Below are 13,274 nucleotides of genomic sequence, written 5' to 3' on the forward strand. Positions count from 1 at the left end.
GAAAAGATCTTCTGAGTAAAGTGTGCTGTTTGACACCCACATACACAGATCTGCACTTATGAGTTGCACACATTTCAAAGGATCTGTTTGGAGTGGCAGGCTTATACAGAAAGGCTGGAACATCCTGTCATATGTGATTTTCTTGCCTCCCAACACTCACTACAGATGCACTTTATTCAACATTTGCATTATATTTTATTGAAAAATAACCCCAAACCAAACCTCAAAACCAAAAGTAGCATAATTCATTATGCTACTTTTAAAGAGAATAGATTTTAAATGATTTTAAAGTTTTTGAAGCAAGAAGGCTTTTTGATTAGTACAGAAAGCACTACAATCTAGCTCAAAGACTTGGCCATTATCTGGCAGCTGTGCTACAAACAAGCAATAGGATAACCCAAGATACACTTGAGATGCAGGTATTTGAACAACAAAGAAAAATGTGATTTTTCCAAGTAAGATACAAATCTTTACACATTTTAAAGCTCCACTTGAATCAATATCTAATAGGCCACACCACTAACTTACACTCCAAATATTACACCTGCTTGTTTATTAGACAATTATAATGCCAAGGGAATATTTTGCTTTCATTTTTACTCCTGGCTCTGTCCTTGTTTCTGCAGATTGCATTGATTCAAAATCCAGTGACCTTGGCTAATTTGTGGAGGACAATTAACACTCAAGCAAGAGTGTTTCAAAATCCAGCTACTGGTAATTTGCCAAAAGAAAGGACAAAGTCATAAAATGCATATTATGGTTGAAAAAAGAAAATAAAAGGAAAAAAAAAAAGAAACAAAGAAAATGGAGCTGTGGAGGGCAAGAGCTGCCTTCAAACCTGTGAAAAGAGAAAAGACCAAGATAAACTGAAGCAGGTATCAAATACCTCAATGCCTAAGCAGTAAATTGTTTTTGAATGCTTGATAAACTTAAATGGGAATCTGGGAAGCAGAGAATATAACAAACATAAAAGTGCTCTATTTGTGGTTGCTTAAAGAGTAAAATATACCATGTATGCAGCAGAAGAGATCTGGTGAAATATGGAAAATATGTTACTATTTAGCACTATGATCAATGTATTCAAAGTATTGCTGGCATAAGTAATTTCTCTCTGTTTAAGCTGGGGCAAAATAGAAAAAAAGAGAACAAGAGATTCCCCAAATCTACCTCTATTTCTTCTAAGACTTAAATAAAGGGAAGAATTCTTCAACAGAACCATAGCCTAAGTCCACCTTTCCACCACTTTTGGAAACCTAAATTTGAACTTTACTATCTTGCTAAATCATCATACTATGTTTGCTAAAATTATTCTACTATGTTTGCTAAAATTAAATATCATACTATGTTTGCTAAAATTATTCTACACACTGGTTTTATCTGAACTACTTTATTAGAAATTGCTAAAGAAATTGAGCTGCTTTATAAAGTACTTAAACCACTTGCACATCCTCTCCTTTACATGGGTCTTACAGATCATCTCAGTGGTGAATAGGTCATTCTCAAGTTTCAGCAGGGGATGGGCCAGGGAGGAAAGGAACAGCAGAAATGCTGTATGGCAAAGGACCATAATTTCAATAATAACTTGGAAGATATTCATTTCACAAACAAATCCCCCTGGTTGGCAAACCGTTCACTTTAGTACATTATAACTAGTCAAAAGCACACCCACTTTGAGAGTATAAAAATATTCTGAGACTGGTTAGGGCTACCCACATATTAACATCATATATTACAGTTGCTTCAAATGAAGATTTTTCAAGTTACACTAACAAAATCTTTTTTTATGGGTAGTTGTGCTGGAGATAGACCTTGCAGAGCAGACATTTCAGTGGAGAAGGCAGTAGTGAAGGATGACCTCCCTCTACCTTTCTTTTTTCTTTTCATTTTTTTCTTAGTCAGCAGAACTCTTTAAGCCCATCACATTACACAATTACACAAGGCAAAGCAGAAAATCTGTTCATTCAGGATGCTCATCAAGAAACTAAAGTCTGTGGTTTTTAATGCATCCCCAAATGAAAATTGAGCCCAGCAGACACACTTCATAACCAATAAGAGGTCAGGGCAGGGAGTAGAGTGACTTTCCCAAAATTGTGCAATGGTTTGTTGACAGATGGAAGCAGAATCCATGTCTCTTTGCAGTACTCTGATGCCTTTTCCCTTGCCTGAACAAGAGGGAAAACTGAAATGCCTTGGAGAGCAGCTTGCAGTGCTCACTGCTCCTCATTATCCTGTTCATTCATAATCATCCATTTGATTTGGAACCCAGAAATGACAGCAATGGGAAGGATAAGATCTGCCCTGCAGTTTGGGGACTTAGTATTGATAGAAAGTAGAAAAGGTGTGAAGACTGATCCCAAGCCTCCTTGTGTTGAGTTGCAATATCATCTGGGACTTTGGCGAAAACCTCAGTCTCCAATGAATTGTCATGGACTACAGCTTTATAACCCTGAAGAGAAAAGTCACCAAAAGATTTTTGACAAACCTCAAAACCACTGTCTGTCCACGACTTACATAACCCTGTTGAGTACCAAACCTGGTCTGCAGCAGCGTTTAAATCACGCAGGTCTGAACAGTAAGAATGGGGGAGCAACAGAATGAAACCTTTTTAGAAAGAAAAAGAATATGAGAAAATTGACATGTTTTTCTCACATTGTACACCTGCCTCCTCACTGTGCCCTCTTTGGCAGACTAGTTGAAAGGCTTGAAGTTGTTATTTTGGTCCAATTGAACTACTACTTTATTTTTCTCACAGCAAACCTGGCAATATCTGAATTTTACAAAAAGGGAAAAAAACCCCACAAACTGAGATTCTGTATAACCCCAGCATGGGAAAAGTATTGGAAGTCTTAACTTTTTTTTTCATTTAATCACCTGGGAAAAGCAGTTCCAAACTTTTAATTCAGCCTTATGGTAACAATTGCAGAAAGAGTGAAATTGAAAACATTCTTATTCTGAATGCTTTCTTATTGTTTAAAACTAACTTTGTCTTACCAAGTAGATGTAAGAACATATATATTTTATAAAACTAGAAACAATGCAGTTGCCTTCTCTTCCAGTGGGTTGGGATATTTGCTCATCAGTTTAGTAACAAATACAGGCCTAAAGTTCCTTTTGAAGCATTAAGCTTTATCCATGGCTTTCTCTGGAAAAATTCTTCATTTCAGTCTCACATTTCTGGCTTCCAAAGAACTGAACAAGTTACTAAAAATTTTGCTCAAGCTAATAAACCAGTCGGCTGGCACAATTTTAGAACAAAGTCTTGCATTTCTATGCAGCATCTTTAAAACTCCAACTTGCTCACAAGGACAAGAGCAGTCACAATGCAGTAACTTAGCCCAGAATAGGTATGCAAATGTTGGCTGTACTGGATCACTAAGCCACCTACTAGAGGGTCATTTGTATCTACTTAAACAGAACAGGCTTTACTGGGATGCAGATTGATTTCTTAAATATTTATTAGGATCTAGGCAGGATAATTTTAATTTCTTAATGGAAAAGGTCAAATTCTGCAATCCACACACTACCGAGAATTTTGAAGAGCTAAGAACAGAGCAGCATTAAGAACACCTGTATTCACATAATCAAATGAGTCTCCAAAATAACTGCCACAATCACTTTAAAGGCAGATGAGTTATCTAATGCATTTGTATGTGGGAATGCAGCTCTCCCTGCACTGACAAGTTTAACACCCAAGCGTGTAGCAGTAAATCCAGGTGAACAAGCTTTCTGCACAATTGGAATCAGAAAGCTTTATCAAAGCTAAGGTTTTTTCTTCCTGCAAAGACAATAGACACCACCCTGAAGTGCCAAGCATAGCACTTTCTGTAATGCAGTACCTCTGCCTGCCTGTGATCACCACTCCAGGATCTGAAGTCTATGTACTGCCAACAAGCAGCCCCACTACAAAAAAAAAAGTTTGATTGAAGTATTTTCACACAGGGCTGTGTCTGGCCCTGAATGTCCTCCCAGCTCTGGTTCATGCCAGTATTTCAATGAATCCATTAAAAATAGTGGAGTTGCACCAACACAAGCCTATATTCTCCCTGCTTTTGGTAAGGTCATCTGTTAAAACAGAGGTCATCTCCCTTTGCTGGTCCCTACTAAGACCAGCAGAAATCCATATGTGCCATACAAATGGCGAGTCCCATTACTGCCGAATTTTCAACCAGAAAATTACAGGTGTAGATAAGACAGCTACAGCAGAGACAGACCAGGCACCAATTGCTTTGTACCCCTTTAATATAAAAGTTTTCCATAGAATTATCTTTCTTAAATTTCTCTGTGGGTCTTGTGATGGGTCATTCTGTGTAAATACTTCAGCAGGGCCTTTCTTTAGGATGGTGATGTCTGATGAGGTGGAAGAGGTATGGTGGAATGGGGAGATCCTGGACACAACCAAAGCAATCTGAGACTTTGCTTTTCATTGTTGGGAAATTGGGATTGGGATTGATTGGGAGCTGACCATGAGAATACTGCTACAGGTTTTATCATTAGTGTAGTAAAACTGTAACTAAATAACCAAAGTGCTAAGAAAGTGAAAAGTAAAATCCAAAGTATATCAGTCTTAAAAAGAGACTCTTTAAAGAATTTGATAATTACTGACATAGCTTTTTTACATATCAGTATGTTTTTGTTTCCCTAACAGTATTTTGCTTTGCAGCAAATATGTATCTGTATGAAATATATTCAGCATGCAAAACCTAAAGGTGGAACATATGTGTCTGATAAATAGCCTGTTACAAACTTATTGTATTTCAGGATTGTTCCACTTCCGTTTACAATTTGTTTTATGTTCTTTTGAAACTGTTTTGTTAAAACTGGGATTAATTTAATACACATTTTATTAAAATTGTTTGCAGTAGGGTAAGACAAAATTATGAAGTACAGCAGACATCGAAGCACTGAGCTGCTTATATTGTTTAGGACAACTAAAAACAAAGCAAGTCAAACTGCAAATTCCACAAATTTCCTGATTTCCTGGCACCAGTCACTCTGCCTCAGATGCATGCTATAGTGAAAGGTCTTTTATACAATTCAGTCTTTCCTTAGACAATATGATAGGTATATCACTGAATTAGTTCCATGCAGCCACTGTGTTCAAACAATAAAATTCTCAGTCCAACTCATTTTGTAAATATGCTAGAGCTGTTCAAGTCTTCTCTGGGCTCATGTGATGGGAGTGATGGCCCTCAGTGGTCAAAAGAAAGGAAAATTCTCTGCTGGGATATTTCCATCTGGTTTACATTGCAATCCAAACTTTATGGATCAAAGAAAAAGCATTTGCTCTTTCACCATGTTATCTAACATGAGCCAAAGTATTTTTGGGTCTGTTCAATGGAAAAGAAAGAGAGCAGCACTTTATGGAAACTATCCCTATTTTAACTCGTTTCAAGTCACTTCTTAAAGTCGTAATGCATATTAATAGACATGGGCATGAGCCATGTAAATGCTGGTACAGAGAGTTGAACAATAAAATCTTTGCTCCATTTTTATTTGGTTCTTAGAAAAGCTGTGACTGCCATTCCTAGAAAGATAATCACATGGCCACAAGCTTAGATGCAAACATAAGCAAATTTCTGGTTTTTTGTATCCACAAATCAATAGCAGAGCTACAAAATTCTTTTAGCTGTAAGGCTATCTAGCCTTTAAGGTTTGGGCTGAAATACAGGAGTCTAGAAGGAGTTTAATCATACAGAGCTTTGACTTGGAGCCTTCAAAGCCAGACATGCTCTGTTTTCTTTCCATTCCAGACACTTTCTTCTAATGATCCTTAGTTACATCAACAACCCCTCTAAGTCATAAGTTCTGGTGCTTACTTCTGGTTAGCTGGCACCTAACCTTGCTGCCAAGATAGCGGAGTTAGGGTAGGGATAGAAAAAAGGCTTCTAAAAGAGAGAGATAAAAGCAAACAAACAAAAAAATCCAGTATGCAAGAAACATCGACTACTCTGAACTTTGCAGGGATGTAACAAATGAAATTATAGAATCATTTAGGTTGGAAAAGACCAAGCGATAGGACTAGAGGAAAGGGGAAGTGACTTATGCACAGGAAGTTTCACCTGAATACAAGGAAGAACTTCTGTACTATGTGAACGGCCAGGCACTGGAACAGGTTGGCCAGAGAGGTTGTGGAATCTCCCTCACTGGAGACATTCCAGAATATCTGGACGTAATCCTCTGCCATGCTTTAGGATGACCCTGCTTAAGCAGGGAAGTTGGACCAGATAACCCATTGTGGTCCCTTCCAACCTAATCCATTCTGTGATTCCATGGCCATGAAATTCAACCATAGACCTAACATTGCCAAGTACATGACTAACTGTGTCCTTAAGTGCCAAATCTACAAGCCTTTTAAATACCACCAGGGATGGTGACTCCACCCTTCCCTGGACAACCTGTTCCAGCACTTAACAACTTCCAGTGAAGAAATTTTTCCCAATATTTAATCTAAGCATTCCCTGGTACAACCTGAGGCATATTTCTCTTGTTCTGTTGCTTGTTACCTGGGAGAAAAGACCAACCCTCATCTTGCTACGACCTCCTTTCAGGTCGTTGCAGAGACTTATAAAACCCCCTCATAGCCTCCTTTTCTCCAGGCTGAGTAATTCCAGCTCCTTCAGTTACTTCCCATATGATTCTTCAGCAACTTTGTTGTCCTTCTCTGAATGCACTCCAGCACCTCAATGTCTTTTGTGTAATTACATAGTCTTTTTGTGAAAAGCATAAATCAGTCATAGTTTTTGTATTTTTTTCCCTGTCTCTTAGGCATTAGAGAGACTTTTAGTAGCTATAACTTTCCAGAGAATCAAAGTATGTCAGCTGTGCAGTCAAACACGGTCTTCTGGACTGCCTACAGTCTTTAGTCACATCAGCGTTTTAATGGGGATCAGAAACTCAAACTTTTTAATCCTTGCTTTAAACTTGGATTTAAACTTGGAAGAAACAAAGACTAATTAGATGTACAGATAGTACCTATCAGATTTTGGTGGGAAGACTCTCAGCACAGGCAACTGAGTGTGCTTATTCTAAAAAGTCTGAAGAAGCCCAACCTTGCAGGAGGTAAGGAGCACACATGGGAGCATTGCAGTGTCCAACTCTTGGAAAAAAACTTGTCTGACTGCAGAAAAACCAGACATTTTTACCCCAGACTGTGAAAAGGAAAAAAAATATATCCTAAGTTCACTCAAAGCGTATATATTCCAAATAAAGGAAAATTTAGCCAAGGAAATGAAAAAATATCAGAATTCAAGAGCTAGATACTTCCACTGATTGGAATATTATGTTGGATTTAGATGAGATGATTATTACAAACAGGACATGACTACTTTGATTAATGTGACATCTGAATCTGAAATAAAGATTTTGCATAGAAAGTTGACTCATGTGGAATACAGATGGGTGAAACTTCAGGCAGCCTCTCTGTAAGGGGAAATAAAGTCTTGAGAAATAGAAAAGTTTGCAATTGCCTATGCAAATGGAATATCTGTTCTGGTGTTGAAAACATATCAAAGTATATTTCACTTAAAGACATTATAGTGCAGAGGATCAAAAAACCTTTTGAAAACAGGAACCATTTCAGTAGGAGGAAGAAAATAGAGCACAGCTGTGCACTATTGCTGATGTGCTATAACAATGGACTGCCACCAACAGGAGAAGGCCATCCTTCCCCATCTTCCTTTGGGGCTGCAGCTGCTTCTGTCCTCCCATGCATCAGTCCAACTCCATTAGTTTGGCTTGCTCATCTCCAACAGAACTAGCTGCTGTTGTGGGGGATTAGTGTAGTGTCAAATTGTTCACTGAACCAGTTCCTGCCTTGACCAGATATTTAGCAGCTGTAACCAGATCGTGCACAACAGGGAATGGGAGGGAGAAGAACCACATCTTCTGGTGGCAGCCAATACTTACACCGAGTTCTGGACAATGTAAAACTTGGTGTAGGCAAGAGGACACTAAAGGAAGCGAAGTTGCCAGCACGCAGTGTCATAGACACTCCAATACTGTCTGATTTTAAGTGTTAGAAAACTTCTTTAAATAAGCCCATTGTAGAAAACTTGGTTTAAAACAAAAGAGGCATAGTGAAAACAGTCTGAAATTACACATACTGGTATCTACAAACAAATGTTACATCCATGGTACAAGTCTGGCCTGGGACTTCTTGGTTGTGTTGATCCTGGATAGTTGTTCTGCATTACTCATGTCATTATCCAGATCTCCTAAAGAATATGTGATACATAAATTCTACATTTAATATCTATGACAAACCAGCAGAGCATAATGTCACATATGGGATCACAATTTGACTGCTATGTTTTGTGACAGCTGTGATTTGAATGATATTACTTCATCAGCAGGGAATCATAATCAAGCTGTCTCAAGAAAAACAGTGTCAGTATTGTGCAAATAACATTTTAAAAACCTGATAAGCTAAGTTTGCATAGGTAGAGAGTATTAACCTGCAGGACAGTAAACCTGTCGAAATCCTGGGTAATAAAAGTCTTCGAAATAGGCCACTATCACTGAAAATAAAATATTGTAAGTTCTTGCAAATACAATGAGAAAAAGTGAGACAAAGGAAAGCAATACAGACACAGCCCTATGCACATATATAGTACCAAAAACACAGCCCTCATCCTGGAGGCTTCTGTATCTTACAAAACTGCTTCTCTGAGTTGACTGTTCTGGTCCTGGATACAACACAGGCCTCTGCATTTTAACTTCTGCATGGCACTGGGTTTTAGCTTTCAAAACTAGTGTGGGAATTGGAGCAGCTTTTCAGAGCAAATGAAACAGTGTCTTGAGACAGAGAGGTGTTGCAGAAAAAAACCCACACCTAAACCAGATGAGATTGAAGGAAAAGTCAGTGTAGTATTGATGGCTGCATAAGAGTTAAAAACATATAGCCAGCATTTAAATTCTGTGCACCTGTGACAGGAGCAGGGGACCATATAATGAGAGGCTTCAGGTTTTTGTGAGTCCCCAGGCATGCACATATTATTATATGCTGAAAAAAAAAAATAGCAAAGCATGAATCTAGAGAGAAAGAGCATTTCTCTGGCAGTTCCAGCATGTGCTAACTTCTAAAGGAACTCTATAATCCTCAGTGGAGAGGCAGAGTGAGCCAAAGGAGAAGAAAAATTATATCTGAGAGTGGCAGTGAATGTAGGTGGAACTAAGAAAATCTAGCACATTCATTTAGTATTGCTTCCCAATAGAGCACAGTCATGATCATCTTGGGGTGTGATGTTTTGTTCAGGTCTTGAAAGAGCAAAATACAGGAAATAATGGAAAATTGAGTTCTTCACTAACCCCAGGATTAGAAGATTTAAAATAACTCATAGTGTATTGAATGTTAGCTCCTCTGCTGCTTATGGGACTGCAGAAGAGAGTTTAATGTATTCACTTGTTTAACGAAACTGCAGATTAAAGTTTAATATATTCTTCTGTCATGCATACAATTAAATCAAAAATTTGTAGCTGATTGTGAATGTTTACTAATGAGACTAATAATTAACTGCCATATCCATTTGAGACAGTCCAGCAACTACATAGTCTGTCTTCTGGCTAGATATGTGAGAATAATTTACATTCGGAAAGGATGTCTTAGGAAGCATGATTCTCTTGGAGAAAGTTGGCAGTGGATAGAGAGGCAGAAGTTTAAAAAAGCATTAGATATTTCAGACATGTAAACTTTCCTTGTCAGGGCAGTTTACATTGCCTGATATGTCCTTTTGTTAAATATTAGCTTTATTGGCTAGAGGCCCAATCCTCTGGTCACATTCAGAGATAGCTCTCATGTGAGAGCAGACTGAGACACAGAGGATGAGAATCAGCTCTTGATGTGTGTATCTTGGATGATACGAAGAGCAATAATAAAAAAAATCCAACCTCATTCTATGAAATAAATATCACTTCCAGCTTATTGCAGATGCTTGTGGACAAGATGCTCAGCAGATGTCCAAGTGTATAGTGTTACTGACTTCAGTAGCACAAACACAACTTATCCTGTGCAGAGCAAAGCCTTGAAACTTCATAGTTAGCAAATTTAACTTTTGTGGATGTTTGAATGAATAATGCTCATGTTGCTGAGCCTTTTCCAGAGAGCAGAACATGGGGCTAAACTAAATATTTTTAAGTTAAACTAATGACTGCCCTCCAAAAATAGGTGCTTTTCAGAGCAGAAGTTTGCCTCTTGTTTCAGCTAAAAGAAAACCTCCCAAGTCCAAAACTTCTCTCCAATAGCCCTAAATGAGGCTGACCAAGGACATATTCCAGTATATCTGGATATATAGCTGGCCTGCTGTCATAACTTCTGTTTTCTGTTGCTGAGGAATTTTATTTGGCATGTGAAGTGGTTGCTAGCAACCACATGTGGCATCCCTGCCTCACAGGCTTTGTGCAGAGCTGTGCTGCCCCATCCTCAGATGGCCCTGAGCCTGCAGTGATGTGGGCAAGCTGCCCTGGCAGATTTCATGCAGGTGGGCTCTGGGCAGCCATGGGGACTCACCACAGGTGAGCAAACCAAGGAGCAGCTCAGCCTGGAAAACTGTCCTAAGGGAACACCAGGGAGTGCTGAGTGTCCCTCTCTCTACCAGCCATTGGACATGGCAGTGGGACCTGGCACCAACTGCCAGGGAATTTATGCCTTGCAAGAGTTTAAGTGCACTGATGCAATTTCAACCATCCAGGGCAAGACATGAAGCCATTTTTGTGAATTGTTAAAAGCCTCACAGGGGTTGAAGTCTGCAGTTTTTGATGGTACCTGGCTGCCCAGCACAGGGAGGTAACGCAGCTCCTCACTAGGTCACGCACGATCCCGCAAACAGTAGAGCAATCCTGGCAGCAGAGCTGCTCCATGTCTACCTAGGCAGGCCAGATGTTTGTGCTTTACAGCCACAATAGCAAAGACATGAGGCCAGCTGACTGCAGGCAACAGCACCTCAGCATTCCAGACCAGATTTGGGATTTTTGTCTTCAGTAGACATTCAAGGTACTTGTGGCAGTTTTCTGTTGGCTCTTGAAGACAAAAGCTTTTTCCCAAAGGACTGGTTGATCAAGCTGAATTACTTGCTTTGGGTTGCATCCTTAAGATGACCTTCACAGCTTGCTGAAGCAAAAGGAATAACTTTTTCCTTTGGAAAATTTAAAAGAGGCGGTTAACCTCAGCTATATGTATCTATATTACAAATATATTTTTACTGCATTACTGAAGTCTGCTGTATAAATTAAAACTTTGCAATCCTATGCCAGAAGCTCAGGGGTAGACTAATTTTAACAAATCATCATCATCATCACCATCATCATCGTCCCATCTCTTCCTTATGGGCTGCACAAATTTTTAGGGGATAAATTCAACCACAGTGGTCAGGGTTCTATTTTCTAGCTTAAAAAAAAAAAACAAAACAACAAAAAAAAAAAAAAAAAAAAAAAACCCAACCAAACAAGCAAAGAAACAAACAAACAAAAAAAAAAACCCAAAAAAATACCAACCCACCCCAAACCAACTAAAAAACCCAAAAAAACCAACACAGAATTATATAATTACATAATGCAGAAACACTTTCAACTCATTACTATACAGAAAAAGCAAATAAAAAGCTCAAGTTTAATGTGCCAGGGTTCTTGCTTTGGAAAATTGCTTGGTACAGAAAACAGCAATGCATGAAAAGCCCCTTTGGGCTCTAAGGCATGACTCAGAAGCCATAAGATATTGCTCCCTCTGCAAACCAACATGGGCTGCACCTTCCCTTTATGGTGGTGCAGGTGAGACTGGCAGCAGGTTAAGGATCACTCCAGAGAGCAGAGCTAACCATGGAAACCACAGCAAAGAAGGACTCCATCAAAAACCCTGGGGTTAATGAACCATGCAGCAGCACCTTGAGACTCTCATTTCATTCCAATGAATGCTTGCAACCGAGAATTAAAACCACCAGCAAAGCTAAAACCATGAAAGGAGAAAGAGATTTACACTCACCTGCATGGGGAGTTTTGAATCCCTCATTTCTTCAAGACAGACTCTTAACTCACCCAGCAGGAACTGTGGTTTGCCAGGATGTTTTAGCCATACAGATTTTCCACATGAACGCCTACTGCACATAATTTGTACTCCATGAGCTGTATCTGTTAACACAGGTGGGATCTGCAGACAAAAAAAAAAACCCAAAGGTGAACCCATATTTAAATAGTTTTTATTCACTCCTGCTTTTAACATGACCTTGGAGAACATATTTATTATTTTTCCATACTCATGCACACCTATGGGTTGGAAATTTCTTTATTCTGAAGTTTGTATTGTTATTTTTGTTATAAGGTCTATAAAAATATTTCAGGAAGCTGCTACTTTTTGAAATTCTTCCTAAGATAACAACAACAACAACAACAAAAAACAACAAACCAAAACAAAACCAAAAAAACCAAACCAGAGTCAGCTTCCTCTTTCTTTTTTACTTTTTTCTTTGAGAAAAATGAAAAAAAAAATTCAACAGATAACTTAAAGCATACATCTCCGAGTTTTTGAATTAAACTGTTTGCTCTTTCTGGCTTTGGAAGCTTGGGGAGCTGAAATTTGAAGCACTAGCTCCCATTTTACTCCAAAGCATTTTACCAGAAACTGTGGTAAGATCAATGCCACTTTTCATGGGAATTCTGATTATAGGTTAGCAGAAGAAATGCAGGTCATGTGGGGAGCAATGCTGTACAGAACTGAAGCATGAGATTGTCAAACTGTAAACATCATGAGGCCTCGCCAGAGGAGAGGGGACACAGGTTCATTCTGCCCTGAGCTAGGAGGAAATATTCCTACTCTGTACGACAAACTATTCCAAAATATGTTTAATATTACCATAAAATAGTATAAAAACCATAAAAACAATCTGATTTAATGCTTTTCTGCACTTGCCATTCTGTGAAATACACCTTCAGGATTTTCACCCTAACTGGACATTTTGTTTTTGAAATAATCTGCATTTTCCAACAGACAGTTCTCTTCTCCGTGAGCTGTAAGAAGGCCAGCTCATCTTTTTCTCCTTGGCAGAGGTGGTAGGATGACGGACTCGGCGTTCCAGCCAGGAAGCTGCTCTCCAGAGCAGCTGGAGACCCCAGTGCATGTAATTTGAAAAGGCAAATAACAAGCTTTTCTTAATACACATCTTTGAGAAAAACATACCTCTAATCCCCACAGTCACATCACACAGTGAACACTACCACCATGTCATTTAAAAGCATATTTTAAAGGAACAGATGAAGAAAAAGCATAGCCAAGAGGTATAGAAATCTGT

The 13,274-nt window shown here is 38.8% G+C and overlaps 1 protein-coding gene across 1 annotated transcript in view; it reads right to left on the reverse strand.

Moving 5' to 3' along the window:
• Positions 1-13,274, reverse strand: part of ANKRD28 (ankyrin repeat domain 28) — a 232,595-nt gene that overhangs the window by 187,090 nt on the left and 32,231 nt on the right. The window contains exon 2 of the mRNA XM_072925674.1: positions 11,972-12,136. Coding sequence (XP_072781775.1) covers positions 11,972-12,094 — 123 coding nt within the window. The 5' untranslated portion in view covers positions 12,095-12,136. The remainder of the gene's footprint in view (positions 1-11,971; positions 12,137-13,274) is intronic.

Source organism: Taeniopygia guttata, chromosome 2 (genome assembly GCF_048771995.1).
Source record: "Taeniopygia guttata chromosome 2, bTaeGut7.mat, whole genome shotgun sequence".
Taxonomy (NCBI): Eukaryota; Metazoa; Chordata; class Aves; order Passeriformes; family Estrildidae; genus Taeniopygia; species Taeniopygia guttata.